This window comes from Pollachius pollachius, assembly GCF_949987615.1.
Source record: "Pollachius pollachius genome assembly, chromosome: 15".
Taxonomy (NCBI): Eukaryota; Metazoa; Chordata; class Actinopteri; order Gadiformes; family Gadidae; genus Pollachius; species Pollachius pollachius.
In genome coordinates this window covers 7,960,468-7,988,411 of record NC_136948.1, presented here as the reverse complement: position 1 = coordinate 7,988,411, position 27,944 = coordinate 7,960,468, and the positions used below count along the sequence as shown (strand labels likewise).

The following is a 27,944-nucleotide window of genomic DNA, read 5'->3' as shown; positions in this document are numbered from 1 at the left end:
CAAGGGGTGGTGGAGGGGAGGAGAGAGACAAGGGGTGGTGGAGGGGAGGAGAGAGACAAGGGGTGGTGGAGGGGAGGAGAGAGACAAGGGGTGGTGGAGGGGAGGAGAGAGACAAGCGGGAATAGAGATCATGTTCAATTTCCTCCGCTGGGGAACTTCTTAAGGCTCTGGACCCGACGCCGGCCTGCCCTCACCAGGCAGGCCTCGTTTGCATGGGAGCCCATTTCCTGTGGGTGATTAGCAGAGGGGAAAGCTCTCTCTCTCTCTCTCTCTCTCTCTCTCTCTCTCTCTCTCTCTCTCTCTCTCTCTCTCTCTCTCTCTCTCTCTCTCTCTCTCTCTCTCTCTCTCTCTCTCTCTCTCTCTCTCTCTCTCTCTCTCTCTCTCTCTCTCTCTCTCTCTCTCTCTCTCTCTCTCTCTGCGTGTGTGTCTTGGTGAGGTCTGGGGTTGTTTTGTCTGCAAGGGGAGGAAAGGAATGCCCAATCAAACCCAATGAACAGAACACCTGGAGAGTGGAAGGAGTCATATAGGAAAGAAAGTCATAGACAGGAGAGTCAAATGGAGAAGAGTCATATAGGAAAGAAAGTCATAGACAGGAGAGTCAAATGGAGAAGAGTCATATAGGAAAGAAAGTCATAGACAGGAGAGTCTAATGGAGAAGAGTCATATAGGAAAGAAAGTCATAGACAGGAGAGTCAAATGGAGAAGAGTCATATAGGAAAGAAAGTCATAGACAGGAGAGTCAAATGGAGAAGAGTCATATAGAAAAGAAAGTCATAGACAGGAGAGAGTCATGTAGAAAAGACGGTCCTATAAAGAAGAGATTCATCTAGAGATGAGTCACAAAGAGAAGAGAGGGTATAAATATAATTATTATAACCAGTTAGGTTAACTTCTGTCTCTGCTGGTCTCACAGAAAGGCGTGTTGAGAGATGGATATCAAAATGGACAAGTAATTGTTTTTGTTTGCCACCCATTATGACTGTAAAGAGCATTCCTTGTACTGGACTTTGCATTCCACTGCAAGGAGAGGGTGGAGCAGGAATGCATCAAGTCTGTTGACATGTCAGGTTTGAAATAAACATTCAGCACTCTTTACCTTTTATTTTACCTTGAACCTGTTCCTAATGCTGGGCATGACGTAGCAGTCCTTTGGTTCCTATCTGTTACACAAGTCACAGCTAATTTGTTCCCCTTGATACCATTTTTCTGCATAGACATTCAAGCGTTTCAATCGTTACCAAAGCAGTTTGAGGGAACACATTGAAAATGTGGCCCAAGAAAAACATCTATAAAGTTTGAGATGTTGAAAATATGACAGTATTGAGAATCAAACATTGAGAATCCATTGTTCTATTAACGTTTAGTTGAAGGAAAAAATATTAAAAACAGTGGTGCATAAAAAAAATAATGATTCCTAGTTATTTTATTCCCCCCAGAATGATGGCATGAAAGCAGGGGTAAAATGTGAATAGGATTATGCCGTTTGTAGGATATTTATATAAAAAAAAAATTTGTAAATAAAAAACAAACTGTCATAAACTGGGTTTGATACTTATGTACAGTTTGAGAGCAGGGCGCTGTGTGTGTGTGTGCGTGTGTGTGTGTGCAGAACAGACTGTCGAGGTAGACAATCCCCTCCATCTTCCATAAGGAAGTGTTTGACCCAAACCCTTGGTGTACAATGACTGAGACAACAATCCCAAACTGACAAACTAAATTACCCCTTCACTGCTAACAAAGACCCAACCACTTTATCAAGCAACACATGGTACAGACGTGTTTATTGGAGGTTGGCTGGTGTTGTCTATGCAGCAGCGTTCCTCTTTGAGGGACACTACAGCGGGCAGATGGCAGCCCAGGGATGATTGAATGGAAGACCATCCAGATGTAGACCAAATAATGACTCGCACATGGCCACCAAGTGAGGCTTTTGGTGGGCGCGGGTGTCTGTGTTTTGAGGATTGAAGTCCTTATTCTACTACGGATTCAAATTGTGGTTACAGGGTGCCGGGTCTGTTTTTACGATCTAATTTCTGCCCATGATAGCCCGCTAAGGTTAGTCTGGTCAGGACACGCTAGCTAGAGAGAGGGAGACCTCTTTGGAAACATTGGGTGTGGGACAGGACTCAAATCCCCCCCCGATGTTACAAAACACCTGGCACTACACAAACAATGCTTGGATGTCAAGAAGAGTCCCCCTCCAAAAAAAACCCAAAACAGGGTCAGAAAGAGAGAGGGAGGACTAAAAGAGAGAAGGGCTGGAAATAGCAAAGCTGTTGATGTCTGTATGGGTCAATCCCAGTATGGTGAAAGTAGCGATGACCAGACATGCCAAGACACACAGAGGGATGGATGGACCAATGCCTCCAGGAATGGGGGAGGAAAGTGATTGCTAGTTGCTGCTTCCAAACATTTGAGGCCCCCCAACCGAAAATAACATTTCAGTCAAGTTATTCATGTCTGAGATTTCAGTCAAACTGCGCCTTGACACAAGGACCAACAAATAGGAGACATTTTTTTTGTTTTAAAACTTGGATTTTTCTGTGGGTTCCTGTTCTTGCAACCCCTTTGGATATGAGCCTTTGCTTCTAAATGATAAGTACAGCGGCAATATGAAGGCCTAGGTAATGGAGAAATCCAAGTACACAAGTAAACCTGGAGAATGGAATAATAAGTTCACAGATCAGAAAGAATGTGAAGAAGAGTGGGGAATCTATGGGAATGGAGAGGAAGGACAAAAGGCCCGGTTGCCATGGCGTCGGAACATTCCTTTCACCGAGAACATGTATATTTTCTGATCACAAGAAAAATAATCCACGGGAGGAATTTTATTTTGAGAGCCGGCGGGTAGATCATAGGCTTACGGTGGGTCAGAGGGGGTTTCGCGAATGAGTGTGAGTCGATGACTGTTTGTGTCTATGTGTGTTCCATGAATCAGGGAGTGAGGTAATAGAATACAGCCTCTTCATATCCGTCCCCTGTTTTATCACTCTGTCACCGTTGTCTTCCGCGGTGCCCAGCAAGCAGGAAATACAACTTCACGCCAATCTCTTGGCCAAGACACGCGTGCAAGCTGCTGGCATATCAATAACAAACCCAACAACTAGGACACATAAACACACACACTCACACAAACACACATACATACGTTTTCCAGCTGGCTAACTGTATATGACAGAAATAGATGTCTAAAAATCACTTTTGGAAGGATGTTTACACAGGTGTCCGATTACAGTAAAATCCTCTCCTTCGCCTTTTGCGGCCCTCATTTTGGTTGCCTTTATTTTGCATGCAGTCTGTTTTCAATATGCTCAATCTGATTCTAGAGTTCTTCTGTTGATGTTTAAAGATGTCAAAAAACTAATGTTCCCAATAATGAGTTGCATAATTACACTGTTGGTCTGTTGGTCTCAGAAAGCATAAAAGTGACATCACAAGGTCAGTAGTAAGGAAGCAGCCAATCAGGGTGCAGGAACGAACCAGCAAGTGGATCTAAGAATAAAGCTGTAATTGTTTGTTCATGATAGATATTGGATTTTCCTGGTGATAAAAGAGCATTATGGACTTTTCCTGTTATGAATCGCATTCAGCATAATGCCATGTGTCACTTTTTCAAATCGGTCTTTCAGCAGTTCAAATGTAATAATATTTTGGGATTTTGTCATCAAATGTTAAACCTCTCTCCCAAAATGTGACGCACACACAAGCAGAAACAGACCACACACACACACACACACACACACACACACACACACACACACACACACACACACACACACACACACACACACACACACACACACACACACACACACACACACAAGCTCCAGCTGGAACACCAGCGGAGCCTGAAGACCTCTGGACGAACCCAGAAAAGTGCAGGGTTCTGTGAGTGGGTCCAGCCTACAGATGTACAGAACCCTGGCCAGACAACCTCACATCCAACAGCCCTTTAACGCAACACCCGTGAAACAGCGAATCCAAAACATTGGATCGTTTTAAGCGGGCTTCTGGATTAGAGGGTTTGGAACATTTGTTTAACTGTCATGGCGTGGAGGAGACCTATTATGGTGGCACAAAAACACATTAAATTAAAGGCGAGTTATGGTTACTGGACGCATACCAGCCCCACTGGGTGAAGGACAAAAGGTTCACGGTGGGCTCAATTCTCAGATCGTTATCAGCTTCTTGTTCCAGCCGGTGTTGTGATGGCTAACAATATGTCATTTAGAATAAATGCACAGAATGTACACCTTCCCTTACATTATAAAGAAAAACTAAGAGGGACAGACAGAATGATTAAGAGACCGACAGACAAATATAGAGAACGGTTAAGAGACAGAGAGACAAACAGTGAAAGGCCCATGGATGGCCCTTTAGACATGTTGACTGAGCAGTCAGCAGAGATCTGAGAGGAAGCGGGCAGATCTGGAATGCACCTTGAACCAGACTGGAATGACTCCTGAAATATGCCAAAAATGTACCCCCGCCCCCATCGAGACATGGGCTGGATACCCACCATCCACCTACAGACCCAAAACGCCAACCCAGCTCTACACCCCCCCCCGCGTACCACCCTTGCGTTATTGATCACACACATACGCGCGCACACACACACACACACACACACACACACACACACTTCTAAGGGCAGTTCAGATTTCCAGGTTTTCATTAACTTCCAAAATTATCCAAAGGCCAGACTTGGAGAGCAAGGGGGGGAGGGAGAGAAAGAGTGGATAGAGATAACTGAGATAGGGTGAGTGGGGAAGAAAGCAAGAAAAGGACTGGGAAAATTGTGTTAAATCAATAACTAAATCAAACCGAAATAGTGAACAAAGCAACGAGAAAGAGATGGATGAGAGAACAGGTCATTATAGGGAGTTAAGCTGTGCTGGAAAGTTTGGCTTTTCCGCACGATTCAAAAACACCCCAAAGAGGGAAAAAAATGTGGCAAAGGAATTTACAAGAAACGTCTTTTAACTTCCCAGTCTCCTCCCTCCCTTTTCGCTCGGCCCCACTCTCTCTCATTATCTCTCTCCCTCTTTCTCTCCATCCCTCATTCCCATTCTCTCTCCCGCCCTCTCGTTCTCTGTGCCTCCTGCAAGCTTTTGAAGTCTGTGTCGTCCCCCCCCGACCATCGGGATTGTGGAGTTTACCTGTTTAAAGAGAAATATATAATATCTATATATAATATTTTTTTTATATTTATTTATTATTACATATATATATTACAGTGGATTTTCTGTGCATACATACTATTACCGTGGATTGAACCAAACATGCATAGGAAGGGGGGTGGGGTGTGACTAAGAGTACTACTGTAAAAGGGCAAAGAGTCCACGCGCACGCGCGCACACACACACACGCACACACGCACACACACACACACACACACACACACACACACACACACACACACACACACACGCACGCACACACACACACACACACACACACACACACACACGCACACACGCACACACACACACACACGCACACACGTGGGGGCGGAAGAGGAGAAGGAGGAGCAAGGATTATTTTAGGTCTTAACTTGAAAACCAGTATAACAAATGGTAGCGGAGATTGACCCACATAGGAGTTGATGGCAGTCCAAATTCCAGCTGCACCATGGGACAGAGCAAGGGCAAGACTCGTGATTACAGATTGATAAGATCCAACACCTGCTGAGATCAGGCCAGGTTTGTATACAGCCACGGATAGTTGTTAAACTGAATGACCCCACTGATTATTAAGGGGAGAGAATAGATGGAGAGGAGAGACTGAGAGGCAGATGGACATTAACCAACATAATGCAATCAGAAACTATGTGGGCCTTTTGCTTTAGCCCTGTATGTGTGTATTAAGAACAGTAAAAAAGAACCAATACATTGGGCCCACCAAGGCACTGTAGTTTATTCCCTGCTCTACAATGAATAAATAAAAACGAGACAGGCAGACGGATACAATTATAACACGTCTGTGTATGCTCTGGCCCCGACCGGACTACCAATATAAACAGTTTACGGTTGTTAAAAAAAAAAAAAGTTCAATTCTTGGGAAGAGTCAAGGTCACTAACAGTAAAACAAATACAATATAGAAAGATAGTCTGGTCATAAGGAAATAAGGGGTGATTGGCTATAGCCTGAACAGAGAGCAAATGATTATGGGAGAGAGAGAGAGAAAGAGAGAATGAGATAAAGGTCCTCTGCTCATGCATGCCAGTAAGTGTAAATGAGTCTTCAGGCGGGGGCAAGCAGCAGGTAAATGCTCCAGGTTGTCAGAGAAAGAGCATGTGTGCCATGTTGCTTATGCAGCCTCACAAAGGTAGTTACAATTCAGCACACATATGTCATATGTGCATAGCCAAAGCGTGTTTATGATCCGTTAAAAATCATTTTGTGAATGCATGGTGAGAATTGCACTCCTCACCGTGCATTATAAAGTATATATTTGAAAGAAAGTGTTATGTTATGCTTGGCGTGTTATGTAGTGGGGAGAATGTATACTATTTTAATATGTGGCTGGAGGGTATGCGTGCTTTCAGTTTTACGGCTAAAATACTGCTACTACCTCGGCCCGAGGTAACTTGTGCTCAGCTTATCGGTTGCACCAATGGTTTAATTTTGATTTGTTGTGTGACTTGTGGTGGAAAACAATTTGTTATTCTTATTAGAATACCATAATCGCTTCTGCTTGACAATGACATGACGCAGTAAACCGTATACTATAATGAACGTTGTTATGATTCATAAATGTTAAGAGTAAACAGAAGTAGAAACAAGGCCCTTGGATGTGAGAGATAAGACTTTCAAGGAGCAGTATGTTTAGCTCGAGTTAAGAGATGTTTTTTTTTTTTAGATACTAACTGTAACTAGAAGTTATACTTGCAGTATAGTCTATTATTAGCCGTAACACAGATCTGTGGCTAATTGTCTATACAACACTATTATATTGCTGTTGATTAATAGATTATTGACTTAAAAATATTAAAAGCCTTAAACATGACATTGCTGTCTGGATCCAACCTTCAACGTTTCTGATAAAATTGGGGAAAAGAAATGTTAAATTGAAGACAATTGACGCATTCAAATACGGCCATTTTCAATCTTCCTTTCGATTAAATCTACTCCACATCCCCTGTCGGAGAATCTGCTGCCGTCACGTGGACACACAGAGCCTCCTAGAGACAGCGCCCAGCGCCCAACTAAAGCTTGATGTCCTTCAAAAGACCCTCTCGGCCTGGCCAGTGTCACCTGCAATGGGGGGCTTGCACTCCAATGGGGGGCTTGCACTCCAATGGGGGGCTTGCACTCCAATTGGGGGCTTGCACTCCAAGACCTCAGAGACAGAGACCTACGTCATAGCTCAGTAATGACGGCCCTCGTTGGACACGGTCTGGGGGACAGGCCGGGGACGCTTGGCACTGGCAATGCAGACCACACACGCTCACACAAACACCAGCATATCCACGTGATTTGTACATGGCACAAATCACAAACAAATGCCGAAGAGTCTCGCTTTCAAGGCAGCGTTGACAAAGCGCAGAGATATGTCTGCGTCGGCTTGATGAGCGACACTTGTTCTCTATTATCTGACGACGTACACGACTGGAACACACAGACACACACAGCTGTAAAGCCAGGGCCCTGCACTGTCGCTGATAAGGAAATCTGAAAGGGATGGTCGGCAGGAAAAGAGAGAGCCAGGGAGAGAGACCAGAGGGGAGCGCAGGGGAGAAAGAGAACAGGAGAGAGAGACCAGGAGAAGGACAAGAGATAGGTTGGCAACTGAAGAGGTTGAGGCTGGCAGGAAAGAGAAAATGTATAGGAGAGGAATGGAGAAGTCCACACAGCGTGCGTCAGCCAACAGTCCCACAGACCAGCTGGACTGCGTTCTCTTAACTGCAGCTTCTAGTCCGGATACTAAACCCATTATTACATTATCTCACACACACACACACACACACACACACACACACACACACACACACACACACACACACACACACACACACACACACACACACACACACACACACACAGCTTCTTATACAAGACCGCGACTTCATGATTCATCTGGGCTACTTTAAAGATGAACCCCTCTGCCCACCCATCCTGTTTTACACTACGCCATCCTCCTGTGTGTCGTGCATGTCCTCCACTACTCCATCCCTTGGGAGGTGGGTGCTGAGGCTAAAAGTGAATCATCCATCACTAATAATAGGACAACATATGACCCACGATATCCGACCCTAGTGCTGCGTGGGCTATCAATTAAAGCACAGGGGGAGATGGACCAAGAGGGCAATGTTCTGTTTGCACAGGGCCTTTTCCTCATCAAAATAATGTTATGTAACTAGAGAAGCAACTGGCCAGCTGCCTGTGTGTTAATATATCGAATACAATATTATTGAATAAATTACAAAGAAAAATGAATGATGGATTTTATAATTATCTGAAGGTGGAAAGCTATGAACAACAAATGCTTGATATATTTACTTGATAACAAATATGCACACACATTATATATATATATATATAAATAAACACACTGTGGTTTGTCACTGGTCTTTGATTCCCTTGACAAACCTGTAAAGACAGCACCTGCATCGTTTAATCACTAGAGCCGCTCAGAGGGATCAAACCTCCTCTGATGTGACAGTCTTCTAGGCCTCAGCCAATGGCAACACACAACACAAGCCATGCTGTGACCCAATAAAAGGTAACACTACACTACCACCGGTAGACTAGCTCCAACGTGCCCAGTGGTCTGGGTCTCTGAAGCATAAAACCGCAATATTTTAATTGAATCCAAAGAGCAGCCGTTAAGCCACTCCGTAATCCCATAGGGCCAGCATTTACCGTGGTAATTACCATTATTGGACACCCATAATGATTGGTTTAAGGTTTTTGACATGAAGCAGTACAGGCAGCTTCATTGGGCGGTCGCAGTGTTCCATGCAGTGGAAAACAAATAATGCATGACGTGGAACCGTGTGTCATAAAATGAAGGAAGGGGCTAGGGGGATACATATAACAGATAGCGGGCGACAATGCTGGACCAAATGAAATGCAAGACGGACGCAAAAACGCCATCGCCTTCTGACTGTGCGGCTATGGTGATGAGGTACTCCATTTAGGCGTCAAAGTACCATGGTCAAGAGAACAGCTTTGGCAGTGGCACTCCTGTTGTGTAAACAGAGGTCTCTGAAAGTGTTCGAACCATTACGTTCTGTAAAAGGCAACAGCCAAAGGTCACATCCTCTTAGAAGCTTTCCTGCCGTCAGGCCAAAAAATATCTAAACACATGCTAACACATACACCAGTCAAACCTGAAGTAAAGAATACCTGGTAGAGAAACTTGTAGGATGTGTAAACACTGTGATCTCACTCTCACACACACACACACACACACACACACAACTTAAAAGGACTACTTCTTCAAGTATCTCTATTAAGCTTCTTGTTGAAGTGAGGAAGCAGTTAAAGAACCCTGGAGAATAAGTTAGATAGAAAACTGTCTGTGAAAAAAGCCTTTCTAACCGCACGGCTAAGCCCAGCTGCCGCCTCCTCCACGGGGCTGACTTGCAGATACTTGTGCTTTAAGTTGGGGATATGTGGGTGTGTGGTGTGGGTGGGGAGTTGGCTGGCTTCTGGTGAGCCAGCCAAGAGCAAGCAGCAGAAAGGCTGGTAGCTGGCATCAACTACAGCTGGCTGGGAGGCAGGCAGCTCCTTACTGGAAAGTGATCAGTGAGGTTTTTTTCTTAGTTGCTTTTTTTTCTCTCCTTCCTCCTTCATGTCTGAAACAGGTCAAGGCAGGTCCCCCTCCATCACCCTGCCTCTCTCCTTTTTTTTTTTTACGAGCCCCACCTGGCAGCTTAGTGATCAACCTCTGCCACCGCCATTTCTGGTTGCTGACAAACGGCAGCAGAGGCAGAACCAGCAGCAGCAAAGTGGGCCGGTGTTTTGAACAAGGACACAAACACATGACGTCCATCTCAGTTGTTATCAAGAGAGCAACGGGGTTAGTCTGTGCAGAAGAGGTGTTCATATGTTAACAATTAATTTGCATCACACAAGCTTTGGCCCAAATTATGACTACGACAAGTCCTCAGCAACGCACAAACACATTAACTTTTTACACACACACACACACACACACACACACACGCACAGGATTGACGACTTTTAACTGGCACCTGAACACATCTGCCAGAGGACTGATCCAAAACATCATTCATTAGCAACTCCGGCTAAGGCCTATGCCTTTGAGCTGCTAAAATGTGCCCACGATCCCCGACAGACAAATGCGACCGTTGCTTTGTGCTTGTTAAATACAAGAACCACAACACACGGCAGTTTATGTTATGCTAAGCAATACTATTCTCGTGAGGCAGTTTGCTGGCCATTCATCAGACATCTTGGGTTATATAGCCTATTTGTTTTCAGTCTTTCTTTGCCCACCAATAGGCCTAATTCGGGTTTTATTTGCACAGTATGACTGCATTTAGGAGAAACAGTTTAGCTTCATTAAAAAAAAAGAAGTACAAGGAATTCGTGTCGTGAACAATGACGTAAAATACGTCCTCAAGATTGTTAATGGTTAAATGTCTGTCTCCATTTGGATGACACCTAGCAAAGGGACAACTAACTTAACTTGATCGGACTGACAAAAGGGCTGCCTTTCAAACCCCGAATCCCCGCGGCGGATAACTAAAACAAGAAGTAAGAAGTGGATATATCACTGCTACTTTTTGTTGATGCCACCTGGCTTTCGCCGCAGTCCTGGATGCTTCCTCTGACTACGACACAACTAGCCCCATTCGTGACCCAGAAATATACTGTAGGGTCACCACCATTAACCACCTTTGGACGGTTTATGACAATGGCCTATTATAACCATCTTTGGATGGGGTTTGAAAATGATAATAAGCCGGATTTTCGGCTGACAAATGGGGATAGGACAGAACAGGAGGGAGGAGGAGGGGTACAAACTTGCCGCAGTTCGGAGTTCTGCAGTACCGACATTGTCGAAGTAAGCAAGCCTCTGCCACGCACACATCCCATAGAGATTTATAACAATTGACAAATGAACATGAATACTTACTATCGCGTGTCTTGGCGAGAAGCGCGAAACGCAGGTAATCCACAAGTTCACGCGATTTGATACGGGGAGTAGTTGAAGCGAACAAGATGACTCGGTGACGGTGAACACAAGTTCTTCCACATGCTCGTCGGCTGGCTTAGACGTACCCGGGAGGCAAAATGAGAGGTGATTGTATTTTTTATCACTCTGACCGGATTGCTTTCTCTGTGTCTTTTCTCCGCGTTCACATTCCCTGTGCTGTAAGATCAAACCATCACATTCCACCGCGTCCCCAACAATGAAAAAGGTGGGTTTTCCTTTCCTCGCCGGAGGACCCACCCCTTGGAATGACTCTGCGCTGTCTGACCGCAAAAAGAACGCCCTTCCCGGCTACAAGGTCCCGCCTCTCAAGACCAGCCGGTAAAAATGTGAGGGAAGCTGAAATAGAGACGGGCAAATAGGCATATTCAAGTTCTTGGAGGAATAATCCTTGCCTGGTATGCAGTATGCAGATCACATTGCCCAAAAAAGGACGTTATTATTATGGGATGTTATGTCAATGGTCACAGTCACACCACAAGTGTTTTCTATCTGGCTTCTGCCTGCGTTAAGTGAAGTTGTTTGAGCCTAGGTACCTTTTATGGTTACAGTTTGAGAAATAGCGAGGGACATTTCTTCTGTGTGCAATGACTCACTTGATGGAAAAAGGCAGCAGTTAGGCCTGTCTTCATATCCTCTCCCTTTCAAATTGTTTTTTTTTTGGGGGGGGGGGAGGGTACAAACTTGTGGGGTAGTAACTTGTGAACCTAATGCTTGGCACTCACTCACATTCAGACTCGTTATCTGAACTGCATTAAGTCTCTTTGACATTTGAATGTAAAGGACATTCCTCTTGTTGTGAAACACATTCTTGACTGTCCCCTATGAAGCAAGACATATTTACAATAAGATAAGCTTGATGTTTTTATTTTTCTGCATTCATCCTTCTATTTTCGTACCTATCGCATAGCCCCTTAGTCTTTGTTTCGCACAACATTGAGTGGCATATTGTCGACCTGTACAGCTGCCCTGTAGCAGGAGCCAGTGGCTTCCCTCAGACAGTTATCCCCCCCCCCCCCCCTCCACACACACTCAGCAGATCCATCTGGACCACCACACATCTAAATCCAGTCTATTTAGGGGTTAGGGTATTAAACCTTCAGCAGAAAGGTTCTGGGTTCAACCCCTGGTGTCTGCAGTCTACCTGAATGTATCCATACCTGAGCAAGAGAAGCCCAACCAGAACCTGTATGTGGGAAAAATAAAATATTTTACTGGTTGTTTCTCACTATATCATTAGAATGGTATGTAGAATGTATAGCCTAGTATGTAAGTTATATCCGTATCATTAACATGCTGAAGGGGAAGAGAACTTTGGCCTCTTGTTAAGGTCAATAGGACTGTAATTGACATTAGGTATTACACATTGATGATAAAGGTTTGATAAACTATGAATGCTTCATTGTCCTCTTTATTTTTTTGCTGCAGTGTGTGTGTGTGTGTGTGTGTGTGTGTGTGTGTGTGTGTGTGTGTGTGTGTGTGCATGCTTGTGTGTGTCTGTGAGCTGTGTGGGTGGGTGCTCTAAAAGGTTATAATATGATATCCTAATCTATGATGAGAAATTGGTCTCCTTACCAACAGAAAGCAAATATGCCAATCTCAAAGGTTCTGTTAAGTGCAACAAATAGCAACAAAAAGAAAAACAAAATAATGTTGAACAAACTAATGTGTTATTGTGTCACCCATGTCTTTCAAGCTATTCTATAGTCGTTGTATTTGCAGATCAGATAAGCCGGACACAATTTGGCAATAAAAAATAGTTCTCTAACACTCTACTCTCCTACCCTCCTTAAAATATGAATATTCCTCTTATCCTAGAATTCAACCTAACCAGTGAGATGTTGTTTTGTTGGCTGTATTTTCAAACAGGGTAAAAGGCCAAACAAAGTGACATATTAAGAGGAAATTAAAAAGTATTTGCAATAGCTGCTGTTTGCTAGAGGCAGTCCAAGGTGTGCCCGACATCTGAGCACCATGGAGCCAAGATGGAGCACAGGTGCGTGTTCGGGGACACGTGGGTGTGCATGCACATTTATGTGTGTGAGTGTTTGCTAAGCATGTGCGTTTGTGTGTGTGAGTGTGTGTTCGCGCTCCAGCCCGCACATGTAATCATGTTTAAATGAGGGAGAAAAAAAAGGAGAGATGACGGGGAATACAAAGTGTTTCAATCAGTACGTCAGTATATAGATTCAGGCCTGTAGTGTATGAATGAGAAGTTTAAATAATAAATAAAGAGATACGTTTGCATTTGAAGACACAGGTACCCAAAACAAGAAAAAGTGAGGAGATGGAAGTTACAAACCGGAGTGGAAACCAACCTGTTATGTAGATGAAGCTACGCAAATCTCATGTTTCCGTCCTGGGACAATTGGCTCACACACAGACATCGTTCTGTAATTTGGGATATTTGCTGAAATAAATCAAATTAACCTAGTCTCGAATGTTAAACGAACTAGAACATAGTGTGATTGGAGGTGAGCGAGTTTGGGATTTTCCTCAAGCCATACAGTGAATACACACTCGGTGAGCACACACAAGCACAAACACACACACACACACACACACACACACACACACACACACGGGAAGAGAGCTGTCCCCCCTGGTCCGTGTCCTTCCTAATCACAAACATCCTCCAGTGGCACCATTGGCTACCAGGAACACATAGACAGTATATGAATCATAGATGAGCACATATGTCGCCGTTGACAAATTCTTTCCTCTTACCGATAAAGTATTTTATTTTATCTTTAGAGAAAAGTTTTCCTTGTTACATGGTTAAGTGGGATTTATTCCAGATTCACAAATGATTGTTTATTCATATTTATTTTTACAGCAAGGATTAAGGATTCCAAAGGATTCTATTTACTTTCCAAATCTAGTTGCACTGATGGCACAGATTTTTGCCCACCTAAATGTGTTGTTCACAAAAGCTGCAGCAAACCGTATACTGCAAGCTGTTTAGCTGAACTGCCAATCCTTTCCAATTCCAGATATTTTGAAAGGTTTTTATAAAATAATATGAAACCACATCATAGTTAAGGTACTGTTCAAGTTGTTATATGTAATTAAGCATTGTGTAAAAATCCAAGAACTTGGATCATCATGTCATTTTTGTCAACTACAGAAACAAGCCTATGTTATTATACTATGTGATTTATACTACCCCCTGACTTATCTGTTGCGCACAATCTTCCACATTCCCCTTGCCGAACCAAGTGTGACACGTGTGTGTGCGTCACCCACACCCATACCCACACACACACACACACACACACACACACACACACACACACACACACACACACACACACACACACACACACACACACACACACACACACACACACAAACAAACCCCAATTTGTCTATCAAGCACTATTTGCTAAATAAGTGTGTTATGGGTTATTGGGTATCTGAAGACTTTGGACATGTGGCTAATAAATACCTGGATTGTGTATCCTATGGTATTTTAAGATGTTCAAGGTTGTTCCAAAGTTGTTCAAGTTAACCCGTTCATCTTCATTGTTTCGGCATTTGCGCAAACATTATTGAGAGCTCTGTTCTCCATGATGGGATGAAAGTACTTTTATCAGCACTCCCAGAACCTTGGGACAGGCTGGAGGGACTTGCTGTGGTTTTTAGGAAGTATTTTCTCACCAAATTCCTTGAGTAACGAATACCTGACAGCCCTGTTTGATACATTAACAACATTATCACTCCTGCACCTGGAAATGACTGATGTGCCATCAGATGTGAGTATCAGAAATAAGTATTGCAGTAGTTTTCTCTAATCATCTCCAACCCTGCAGCCATTCAGCCTCTCCTTAAAAGAAAAATGGGTTCCATCCCTTTCCAAACACTATAGGCGTATTTTTAAATGCCCTTTTTCTAAATAATATTCGAGAACGTTTTTGCTCGACAGTTTTTGGTCCAATGTTCACAGTTAACCTGGAAGCATCCTTGCTCAAGCGGCCTTAAGTGCACCTTGACCTTAAACGCATCTGTAACCTTAGTTCGGTGTAAGTTGCTTTGCATAAAAGCATCAACGCAATTAATTGACACGGAGCACCGGGTCAAAGGTTGTGTCAAGGGAGGATCGGACATGCAGGATCTCTCTCCCTCCCTGCCCTTAGGATGAGGGCAGGGTGGCACAACCCTGAGGTCTGCAGCTCTCGCATGCCAACACTGGCTCTGCAATTTAGAAAACAAGGAGGTCATTGGCAGTGTTCCCTCTGCCTCTCCTCTATCCTCTCCTCTCTCCTTCGTTCTCACTGAACGCCTGCACTGAAATGCCTTATCTGTCGAGATGAATAGATTCCTCAGGGTGACCCATGCAGCAGAGCAGAACATCAGGGTACGTGTTCTGCACGGACTGGTGGCTTGGTTCTCCAGTGGATAGGAGCCACTCTTAACAGCCTTCTTAACCCTTCTGCACACACAAACACACCCATGCGCACACACCCAGACGCGCACACACACATACACACACACACACTAACACACACACACACACACACACACACACACACACACACACACACACACACACACACACACACACACACACACACAGCCCGAAGGAATGAGACGGGATAGCTTTGAAAAAACTATCATAACCTTCAATTGCAAAGGTTACAAAAATGTGTGTAAGGATTGGATGGGATTAGATGTATGAAAACCATCCCAGGAAATATAAACTAAATTCATACAACATTCATCGCTAAAACGAACGACAAGATGGTTTTAAGTACAGAAGCCTGTATTGTAACACATGACAGTTCTGAAAAATGAATAACCATTGTTTTGTTTCCACTGCCGATTCATAAAACCGGGCTCGAAAGGGTTATAGGGGCTTGTTAACCTTAATGTAGGAATTAAACAGTGGCCCCACAGAGACCAGGTTCCCTTTATAAGAAAGATCTACTACTGACGAGGCGTGGCTATTAACATATCAAAGGTTCGTTGGACAGTATGCTCACTGCGAGAAATGCGCATAGTTTATGGGCAATTACGGGAATAAATGCCCATAAATGGCATGGCCGGTCTACTCCTCAAAGGCTTTGAGGACTTTTCATCAATCTCTACTTCCACCTAGCGATGGAAATCCAGCACTACATTATATTATTACTAAAATTATTTAAAGAAAAGTATGCTAGTAATCTAAAAAATTCTACACTGGCAATTGATACATCTATATTATCTTGCTTTCATATCAATATAAATACATGAAACAGTAATTAGATTAGGTAGGCTGATGATCCATAAATTCAAGACATAGTTTAATTGTCTCGTGATATTGAATATGAATGTGAAACGTCTTTACGAACAATGCTCTGAAAGAAGGGAAATACCCTTATAAAGATCAGACTGCAACTCTGTGCTTTCCGAGGGGTAGGGCTAACACCTTTTTACACACACACACACACACACACACACACACACACACACACACACACACGCACACACGCACACACACACACACACACACACACACACACACACACACACACACACACACACACACACACACACACACACACACACACACACACACACACCCGAAGGAATGAGACGGGATAGCTTTGAAAAAACTATCATAACCTTCAATTACAAAGGTTACAAAAATGTGTGTAAGGATTAGATGGGATTAGATGTATGAAAACCAGCCCAGGAAATATAAACTAAATTCATACAACATTCATCGCTAAAACGAACGACAAGATGGTTTTAAGTACAGAAGCCTGTATTGCAACACATGACAGTTCTGAAAAATGAATAACCATTGTTTTGTTTCCACTGCCGATTCATAAAACCGGGCTCGAAAGGGTTATAGGCAGGGTGCGATTTGCCGGTGGGGATGGTGGGGATTATCCCCCCCTCTGGTTTACACGTCCTACCCTCTGCTGAATTATTTTTATCCTCGGTGGGGATAAAAATTATCCCCCCCACCCAAAGTATTTTCACCATTACATCGTAATAATTAACAACCAAAATACACAGGGTCCGTCTTCATTTTGAAACATTTTAAAATGTTTCTCAAAATTATACCCCCTCTGGTTTTTTCACAAATCGCACCCTGGTTATAGGGGCTTGTTAACCTTAATGTAGGAATTAAACAGTGGCCCCACAGAGACCAGGTTCCCTTTATAAGAAAGTTCTACTACTGACGAGGCGTTGCTATTAACATATCAAAGGTTCGTTGGACAGTATGCTCACTGCGAGAAATGCGCATAGTTTATGGGCAATTACGGGAATAAATGCCCATAAATGGCATGGCCGGTCTACTCCTCAAAGGCTTTGAGGACTTTACATCAATCTCTACTTCCACCTAGCGATGGAAATCCAGCACTACATTATATTATTACTAAAATTATTTAAAGAAAAGTATGCTAGTATTCTAAAAAATTCTACACTGGCAATTGATACATCTATATTATCTTGCTTTCATATCAATATAAATACATGAAACAGTAATTAGATTAGGTAGGCTGATGATCCATAAATTCAAGACATAGTTTAACTGTCTCGTGATATTGAACATGAATGTGAAATGTCTTTACGAACAATGCTCTGAAAGAAGGGAAATACCCTTATAAAGATCAGATTGCAACTCTGTGGTTTCCGAGGGCTAGGGCTAACACCTTTTTACGCAATCTCCTCTTCCCCTGCTTCTCATTCAGTCTCACCAGTCTGACAGACAAGACGCGCCTTTGACTTGCTCAGGAGGATCTGCTCTCGCAAAAGAAAAAATAAATAAAGAGAAGAACCGCTGTGTGGATGGTCTACAGGTAAGTCTCAGGACTGTTGAATGTGTTGATAAAGTTAAGCCTTTAACTTGCTGCTATACCTTCTTATATATAAGTAGGTATATATAATCTACTTATAACAGAAACGTTATAAAGATGACTGACAACAGTTCAATTATAATTGCTAATTAAGATGTGCTTCCGTTTAGGTTCGCCACAATCTTCCTGTTTACAACTAACCTCCAAATTGAATAGGCGAAATAAGAAACATTTCTAAAACAATAAAATTATTATTCATGTACACATGTAAAATAACTCGATATTGTATGCCAATTGAAGAAGTTAGCTCTGACATTTAATATTAAAGGGTATTAATATGCAGCTCAGTGTGCAAGTGCAGTCATTTCCTGTCAGCCTCTCCTAACAGTCTTTTGTCAAACAGCTTTCACATTTTTTGGGAGTGTCAGTCTTGACTACATTTTATGATTAACTATATTTTACGGCTAGTAGGAAGTAGGATAAAGGGTTTTCTTGTAGTACAGCTTGTGTGTGAGTGTCAGAAAAGGGCTATAACAAAAAAAGAGCTAGCCTATGGCCAATATGAATTTCTTCTAGTACTTCTTTCTCCTATTGGTCACTTTGTTTGCTTTGGTTAAGTTGTAATCTGGAGGTTAAATGTATTTTAATAATACAAATACATGAATATACTTGTTATCTTGATGGACAAGTTAGTAATAATAATAAGACATTAATGAACAATACACGTGGATATACAATTATACTTCATTTAAACTGTGGTGTAAAGGCTACATTTTGGAATCTGATTAGTTTTCTTTGCCACTTCCCAGATAGAAGCAGTGTTTTCAAAAAACAATGGACATGACTTTCATCACGGAGGTCAAACCACTATCCCTAGATATCACTGGGCTCAGCGGCTCTGCTCCAGACGTCCCCAAGGCCAGCGAGGACTTCCTGGACTCCGAATTCCGCTACACCCTTTTCTCTGCCTCCTATGGCATCATCTTCATCCTGGGCTTCCTGGCCAACTGCTACGTCCTGTTCGTCATCCGCCGGATACGTGGGGCACACAACATCGGAGAGATCCGCATTTACATGTCCAACCTGACCGTCGCCGACCTACTCTTTGTCTGCGCTCTCCCCTTCTGGGTCGGCTACTACAGTCGCCACGGTGACTGGATCTACCCGGACTTCCTGTGCCGCGTGACCGGCTCCATGTTCTTCATCAACACCTACTGCTCCATCTTCTTCCTCTGCGCCATCAGCGTCAACCGCTACTGGGCCATCACGCGGCCTCTAAGCGCCGTCGCCTCGAACAGCTGGCGGCGAGGCGCCGGCGTGTCCTGCGCCATCTGGGGGGTGACCTTGGGCGCGGCGGTGCCTTCCCTGCTGTCGCCCGCCTCCTACCTGGACGAGCGGAACGTGACACGCTGCTTCGAGGGCTTCCACCGCCAGAGTGACGAGACCAAGCGTGGCGTGGCGCTCACCCACTTTCTCATCATCGCCATGTTTTTCGTGGTCTTCATCCTCGTGGTGGTGTGCAACCTCCTCATCGCACGCACCTTGCTACGGAAGCCCCCGGGGGCCCGGGCCAGATCGGTGGTGGCTGAACAGGCGGGTCAAAGCCTCAACTCCCCGGCGTCCAACAGGTCCCGAGGGGTGCGGCGCCAGGCGCTGCAGATGCTGTGCGTAGTGGTCGGCGTGTTCGTGCTGTGCTTCCTGCCCCACCACGTCGTCCAGGGACCGTGGACCCTGGCGGTGCTGGAGATCGGTGAGGGCTGGGGCAGTGTGACCTGGAGCCTGGACACCCGGCAGACCCTGAATGACGCCCATCAGGTCACCTTGCTCCTCATGGGCCTCAACTGTATCCTTGACCCGGTGGTGTACTGCTTCGCCACCAATAAGTTCAAGACTTTCATTTCCCGGCACGTGAGGAAGGTGATGAAAGGGGAAGCGTGCTCCCCACAGACGTACACCAGCCAGTTGTCCAGTCAGGAGAGCAGGAACCACAGCCGAAGAGCCCCAGGAGAAGAGCAGCCAATGGCGACGATAGGGAAGGACTGCGAGATGCACTGCTAGAGCTGAACGTCACAGAATGGAAATACAGCAAGGCTCTTGAAGATTTAATGACAGTGGGTGGACTATTATGTGAAGCCTGTGATGTATTATTTCAGGTTAGCAACAGTACAACTATGGAAGTAGTGTATAGCTATATTCGAAAATGTATAGCTTGTTATTGTTGCTCTCATGCACAAGAGACATACATGAAATACATAAGGAGATAGGAAGTGTTGACCACTCCCTATCTCCCATGAGCGCTCATGTTCAAGTTGTTTAGTGTTTGTAAATGTGTTTGCATACAGCATCATATCACAATACGTTAAAAGATCGGCAGCAACAACAACACACTGATACCTTTGAATGCTATTTAACACTGAAACTGTAGATTTTGTGAAGACGTTCCCATGTGTTTTAATTTTGTGGAAAGCAGAAGTAAAGATACTGTGTTACAATTGTCATTGTGGAATTTTATTGAAATGCGAAACAGGATCCTATTGTGAAATGTTTTCAAGGCAGTGACCTTTGGAGACGTAAGGTATAAAGTCATTCTGAAAGTATCAGGCTCCAAGAATGCTTCAACTCTGTCAAATTAGTCTCTTGTTTGAATCTATTTCTTTGTTCATCCAATGAAGAAAGAGGGAAGGCAATATTCTCCTACCCCCTATAACAGGAAGGCATTTGTGTAATTGTTTGTGTATTCCAACACTGGTAAAAGACCAAGACATTTAATTGTTAATTGTTGCGTAAATCAAATGTACATACATCTAAACCAACTCAGGTCCCACACAGAGTCACACAAATCACTTAAATCAGAAAACATGTTGAGCAAACTTTCACAGAAGAAAAGTCTTATCCGGAAGGAAGTGATTCTAAATGTTTTAGCCATATTTGTTTTGTGGATATTGACTAGAAACGACCCCAGGTAAGCGGTTTTGAAGATGAGGATGAGGACTAACATGATAAATCCACATTCGTAATTCCGAATTACATCATTAATTTCTTTCAGTTTGTTTATTTTCAGTTTGTTTGATTGATGTTCCTCTTAAGACATTGTTTTTTAACGACAAACATAATGCATCTAGTCTCTTCATTTAAGTTATTTATTCAAATAAACATTTTCACATTTCTCAAACACAAAAAACTAAATTTGTACTTTCATGAAGAAATTATGATAACAAACATCGGACAATCTATGTAACCTTCAAAAGCTGTTGATAAAATTGGAAATGTAATTTTGCGATTCCCCGTCAACCTTAATTTTCCTCTCCAAAGAGGTCAATTACTGCTCATGGAGGTCAGGCCATACTGTTATATGTAATTTCCAATCGTGAAGGTCTAGGATAGGCTGGAGTAGACATCATGACCAGTCATGGAGTTTGGCTTCAGGTCTCCGTAGGCTAGGTTGGTTCCGGTGTAGTTCATGTAGTCACCTTGACTTTCAACATGTGGCAGGCCATCACTTGGTTTGAACCAATAAATAACAAACCAACAAATCAACTTTGGATGATATTATATCAAACACATTCTTGGCTATTCACTTTTTGAATCTCAATGTAACAGGACAGACTGTAATAATGGTTGTGTAATGTGTGTGTTTATAATAACTATTGGCTTACCTTGTGGCCATTTTAGATCCAGTCAAACCTGTATATGATTTGACCCATGCACACAAACACACACAGACACAGACAGACACACAGACACAGACCCACAGACACACACACGCACACACAAACACACACACACACACACACACACACACACACACACACACACACACACACACACACACACACACACAAACACACACACACACACACACACACGCACACACACACAGACGCACACCCACACAAAACCCTTTTAATGTGTGCAAAAAATAGTGAAATAAATACCGAGTCAATAAATCAACATAATTCTTTTCGAACCTTTAGCCTTGGCACTTGAGGATATCACTTCCTGCAGAAGTGTGCAACAGGGGCCATAACGCCCCCTGGCAAACAGCAAAGCAGCAAGCAGGATGAGCCAACCCAGGAGAGACAGACCAAAGCCTGCCAGACCCAAATGATCCACAAGAGCCAGTCCTAAACGTAACATATCAAATACACAGATAGTTAAAATGAACTGAGGTCGGAGGTGAACACACAATTAGCAGTGGCAACATTAACGATAATAAGCAAGGGAACTCAATTCTAAATGTCATCCAACAAAAAACCTGTAGATTCTATTCAGGATTTTGTGATGAATACAAAAACTTGCACAGACAAAATAAATTGTATACGTGATGTCACAAATAAATACAATGCAAATGAACATCTCATTTCCAGAGGGAGAGAACAGAGAAAACCTACCCGTCTTGGGCATGCCCACAACCAGAATCAGGAATGATGAGCTGTTTTCCGTTTGATTGATCCCCATCTCCAGGCTCTGAGCCATGCAGTGGTAGTGACCGCTGTCCTCTGGCCTGGAGATAACCACATCCCTCCCGGTGTACATCACGTTCATTTCCAATCTGTTCAGAGGAGTCATGTGCCAGGACCAGTTGACAGTGGGCGAAGAGGTGGGGGCATGACAATTCAGCACCACGGGTTGACCCTCCATGACAACCGGGAGAGAGGGAGTGGCCAACACCTCCAATTTTGCCAATCGCTCTGAAGCGGGCGAGAAAAGACGTAAGGATAACTTATAACTTCAATTATATTAGTTATATTGCTGTTGGATTTTCTTTGGAGGTCAGGGTAATACACACTTACCCACTACGGTGAGGTTGAAAGCGTGACTGGAAGGTGTTTCCTCTGGCTCATGAGAACATAGGTATTTCCCAGAGCTCTCAACGGTTGCTTGGAAGACTAGATCTCCCCCTACAATGTGGTATGGATCTCCACCTACAATGCGGTATCTGCCCAGAGTGTGGTTGAAATAATACCAAGAATGTGTCAATTTTTTTACCAGATTGCATGGCATCTTCACTTCATCCCCCTCCTTTTTAATCACTGGCTTTGCACCCACCGCAGGAACATCCCTCGTGAAATTACCTGTGAAAGAAAATCGAACAGAGCTTAAAAACAGCCCTGGGGTTCCTCTCTGAAATATACTTTATCACCGGAAAGACAATTTGACAAGACAAAAAAGTATGTTGATTTTTCATAAATAAACACAACTTGGCATTTACCACTTTCAGAACTCCAACACCCAAGACTATAAGTTCTCATCACAAAGAGTTCCAAACCTGCTGTTGCAGACAAGAAGAGTAATAGAAGAGACCAACGCAGCATCTTGGTACGATGGTCAACTGAACTCCTGATTGCCACTACCTTCTCATCAGGTAAGAGTGGCAGGTTTGTGTTATCATCCTGAATGAGGGAGGAAGTACCAGGTTCCCTTTCAAATGTTTGACTTACTGTACCGCAGTGAATGTCAACACAATAGGTTGGTAAGTTGTAAGGGCAACAAGGTTAAATCAAGCCAAGGCCACTGTATTTTCATACCCCCCTGCACTATGCACTATTTACCCTCAGACTGCTCCCACTCAGATTGGTACCCTCTGACAGTTCGACCCAAACCCCTTTCCCAGAGGAAAAGCCGCCCCCTGGCCAATACTGGCCAGTGACAGGTTAGTGCAGTGTTTCTCCTGCTTGCGCCACTGCAATCAGCATTGATTGTCTTGTTCTGCTATCAAATGAAGTTGTTTCCGCACTGTGCACATGTAAATCATCAGCAACCATAATATCACACAATAACAGAACAACAAGTTTATTAATTGTCAGCCCGAGCCGATTGCTATCAAAATATTATGGTGACTATTATTTTCTGGGCAAATATTTGTCTAAAAGCGGAGCTCTAAGAACGATAACATTCACTGCCCAGACAAAGTCTTCACTTCCTCTTTCTAAAGTTGTGTACACCAGACGGGGAATGGGAAATCTGTGAAATTTACCTAACCCTTAATTTCCGTTTTAGTGCTTCCCTTTTCATTCTAACCTACATACAGTATCTCTCTTTTTATTTATTGTCTTTCCTCTTACACGTTTGTTTAATGGTGTTATTAACACCAACAACATGTACTTGCCAGCAGATGTAGGTTTGTCAGTTTTAGTTGTGGTTTGGCTACATTAGAGCTGGATAGTCCCACCTACTTTGATGACGAACAGCTGGTGGTCAGTTAAAAAAATAATTCAAGTCAAAGTCTAATTTCTTAGAATTTTAGAAATTGGTTGTTCGAAATCATCTGCAGGAAATAAAGAGCAACTGCCTGTTTAAATATGACTAATAATCTATATTAGTCATAATATAGAACTAATATATATTTCTTGTATTGTAGCCTGGTAGTTGGTTAAGAAAATACTTTTGTTCTCTGCTGCCACATCCATGATTTCTGCGCAGACATTGTGCATTAAAGGGGTCATATTATGCTTTTTTTGTGGTTAATAATGTCATTTGGGGGTACTACCAGAATAGGTTTCCAATGAGTTAATGTAGCAAAAGAACACCTTCTTAATCGCACACTGTTCATTGCTGCAGAACCCCTTTCAGCCTCTGTCGAAAACGCTCGGTTTTAGCGCCTGTCCCTTTAAGGCCACCCCTCCTGATAAGCCCAGTCTGCTCTGATTGGTAAGCTGGCCCACTCTCTTGTGATTTTCCCTTGTGACTCTACCCCTGGGTTTTTTACCAGCGAGCGTGACTGTCATGATCCGCTCCTGGCTTTCCGTCCTACTGCCAGCTCTGTACCGCCAAAATCCGCTCCTGGCTTTCCATCCAATTGCTAGCCCTGCCAGTACTTTTCCTGATCACCTGCCTGCCACGCCCACCTCATCAGTGCAACCACCTTCACCTGTGTTCCCTCACCTTATTTAAACCCACTCCTTCCACTCAGTCTCTGCCAGATTGTCCTTCGCAGCATGCAAAGCTCTCTAGTACTATTTCCCGGATTGCTTCCTTGGCTTCGACCCTGCTTGTCCCTGACCCGTCCTCGTCCTTCCTGCCCTGGTAACCTGAACAGCCTTCTGTCCCTGACCCCTCTGCCTGCTCCCCCCTTGTCTGTCTCCAGTTACCTTGGATTCCCTGTTTGGGCAATAAAACTGTTGAACTGTTCCAACGCTGGTCTCCGTCTGTGCTGTTCTTGGGTCCAACCTCACGACCCATTACAGTGACAGTGTGAGAGTGAAAGGGAGAGTGTCGACTACGCGAAAATCAGACAAGGGACATAGCAGGCCGTAGCCTGTGATTTCTCTATTTACTCTATGAAACTTGCTACACATGGATCGTTCGTTATGATGAACAACTTTCAAATCGCAACCCACATGGTCAGACCATTTGGATACAGTGCAGTGACCACAACTTGACCAAATGCCAGCACTCAAACGGATTTGGTGCCAAATGGGTAAAAGCTGCAAACTCGGGACACACAGGTACCAGGTGAGTTTGGGACTATATGCCAAATACATGCAAATGTAAACAGCTTTACAATACATTTTAACAGCTCTAACATTGCGTCAAAAACACGTAGGATCAGCAGCTGATATGGCTATTAAGAAGAGATTCCATAGTATACCAATGCCAAATTTGAAGACTATATGAAAAAAAAAGTTCTCCTTTCTGAACTGCGGCCTCTCACCAATGCATGCTGGGCATTAAAGGGATACACATGTTATTTTGCAAACGCCGGTTTTAACAGTGGGTTTTGATACAGTATGCTTTAGAAACATGGTTTGTGATTGTTTTGATATGTTGACTACCGGTAAACCAGTTTCTAAGGTATACCAATGCCATATTACCATACCGACCAAGCTCCCCACTAAAGATCATGTATATATCTGGTCCGTCGGTCCATGACCAATTCTGGACACCTATTTGACGTCCAAACTTGGTCCACTATTTTGATGTCAAACCATGACCCAACTTTTAACTGTACCCAGTTCACCTTTGAACTGGGTACATTTTTTGTACGTCATTTGGATGCCTATGACAGGTGCAGGAAATGTAAACATGATCCCACTGCGCAATGTGTCGTCGGAGTAAAGTCTTTTCTCTGTCATTATTGAACATCAGATTTCGGCCCACTGAAGGGGTTGTTTTGTAACGCCAGCCGACGTCTTTTTTTTTACTTCTACCAAACGTCTATTGATGACGTCCATGGGACCTCCATGTAAGGGCTATTGGTGCGTTCACACTGCTGGAAATATGGGGAAACCATTTTCGCGACGTCGGAAAGTTTGCGTGAAAGACACCTCATGACGCTGTTATGATTCTACTTCCGTTCGGCAACTCGGGCCAAATTTTGATTACAGAGTTTCCCAGTTGGTGACGTATGGTTTACGAGTGACGCGCATGAATAGGCGGAACATGAACGTTTTAGTCAATATAAAAGAATCAACCATCATATCACATACTTTACTATTGATTGACGTTGTTACCGTCTGTTGGCATTGACTTTGCTCAGTTAAAACGTTGTGTACTGGTAAACAAGCTCTAGATAATGGGGAAGTGTTGCTTTCTATACATTGGCAATACAATGTACTTCTCATAAATAAAAACAAAAGTATAGTAGGTGATAGGCAACAAGGAAATAAAGGCATGCAAACTTGAAACTGATCCTACTAAGATCTGTTGCGTTCTTGAAGAAAGTAGTCTAATCCTGATCGCTTTTAACTCTTTATTTGTTAAAGTATTTTGGTATGGTAACTATGAAGCAAAAGGAGGGGAATTGTATAGACACGCGTGTGAGCGACAAACAGCAGGCCTCTGTACCTTACTCCCTAGTATGGACTGCCGGATGTTTCTGATTTTGTTGGCTCCAGGCCCTGCTTTAATACAGAGTAGGCGTGACCTATGTGTCGTATTGGCTCCGCCCTCCTCACCTGTCTAAAGGTGCTGCCATCTGTGGCTCGAATAGTTATTGCAGCTTATATGTCGGGTCCTGCCCCCCTTGTGGCTATGTATAGTAATTACAGCTTATGTGTTCGATCCTACTTCCTAGTGGCTATGTATGGTAATTACAGCTTATGTGTTCGATCCTACTTCCTAGTGGCCATGTGTGGTAATTATAGCTTATGTGTTCGATCCTACTTCCTAGTGGCTATGTATGGTAATTACGGCTTATGTGTTCGATCCTACTTCCTAGTGGCTATGTATGGTAGCCCATGTGCTTAAAATACGTAACAGATCTGTTTAGTTCTGACTGTTTATCGGATACAAAAACCCTGCTGTGAAGAACTTTTAGATTCCCAATGCAGTGCACATGAACGGTCGCTATCAGGAACACGCATAAGCGTCCTCACTGGCGAGCGGTCTCGTTGTCACCAGGACCGTGACCGCGTCTATAATTTCATGTTATTTTTTGTTTACGTTTGTTTTTTGTTTACTTTTTTTTCACCTTATTCCTAACTTAAAAATTGGTTACGCCATGCCAGCTTTTGTCGTGGGCATGCGTGGTCTACTGGTTATGGAGTCGGACCAGTAACCGGAAGATGGCCAGTTCGGAACCTGGACGACCATTAATGACACAGAAGAGACGTCACTCCGATGACACATTGCGCAGTGGGTCACCATAGAGTGGCAAAGTCCCTTCCGGTAGAGCCCATGGGACCTATGAGATCGAAAAATATGAATGGGTTTCAATGGAGAGAAAGTCATTATTTTCTGGTCCCAGTCTTTATATGCCCTGGATTACACATATGTTGTTTGTGGATTTAAATGATAATTTTTCATGTCAAGAGTTTGACCGTTTATTGTGCAATTGTTCAGTTAAAGGCTGTAGCGAAAACACAATGAGAAAGACTACATGTCTCGTATGTGACGTCACGCTCCCTTCGACTCGCGTGGACAAGACCTACAATCTCCCCATCGACATAACTGAAACTCTCCACATGCCCCGACTTATAATGGTTTTCACCTCTTTCGATGTCTTTATCCTCCCCTTGGAAAAAAGC

At 43.5% G+C, this 27,944-nt stretch overlaps 3 protein-coding genes across 3 annotated transcripts in view; 1 reads left to right on the top strand and 2 right to left on the bottom strand.

Annotated features, from left to right (window-relative positions):
* Positions 1 to 11,371, bottom strand: part of luzp1 (leucine zipper protein 1) — a 39,322-nt gene extending 27,951 nt beyond the window's left edge. The window contains exon 1 of the mRNA XM_079751824.1: positions 11,111 to 11,371. The gene's annotated coding sequence lies outside the window, so the exon portion shown is untranslated. The remainder of the gene's footprint in view (positions 1 to 11,110) is intronic.
* Positions 11,372 to 17,874: 6,503 nt separating this feature from the next.
* Positions 17,875 to 20,413, top strand: ptafr (platelet-activating factor receptor). Its single transcript, XM_079753073.1, has 2 exons — positions 17,875 to 17,979; positions 18,786 to 20,413. The coding sequence occupies exon 2, from the start codon at positions 18,811 to 18,813 to the stop codon at positions 20,032 to 20,034; it is 1,224 nt and encodes a 407-aa protein (XP_079609199.1). The 5' UTR covers positions 17,875 to 17,979; positions 18,786 to 18,810; the 3' UTR covers positions 20,035 to 20,413.
* Positions 20,414 to 21,174: 761 nt separating this feature from the next.
* LOC307086547 (uncharacterized protein) lies at positions 21,175 to 23,320 on the bottom strand. The gene is made up of 6 exons (XM_079751790.1): positions 23,246 to 23,320; positions 22,770 to 23,051; positions 22,368 to 22,667; positions 21,945 to 22,100; positions 21,633 to 21,660; positions 21,175 to 21,475 (listed from the first exon to the last, which is right to left on the bottom strand). The coding sequence occupies exons 1-6, from the start codon at positions 23,289 to 23,291 to the stop codon at positions 21,352 to 21,354; spliced, it is 936 nt and encodes a 311-aa protein (XP_079607916.1). The 5' UTR covers positions 23,292 to 23,320; the 3' UTR covers positions 21,175 to 21,351.
* Between the last annotated feature and the right edge of the window lie 4,624 nt (positions 23,321 to 27,944).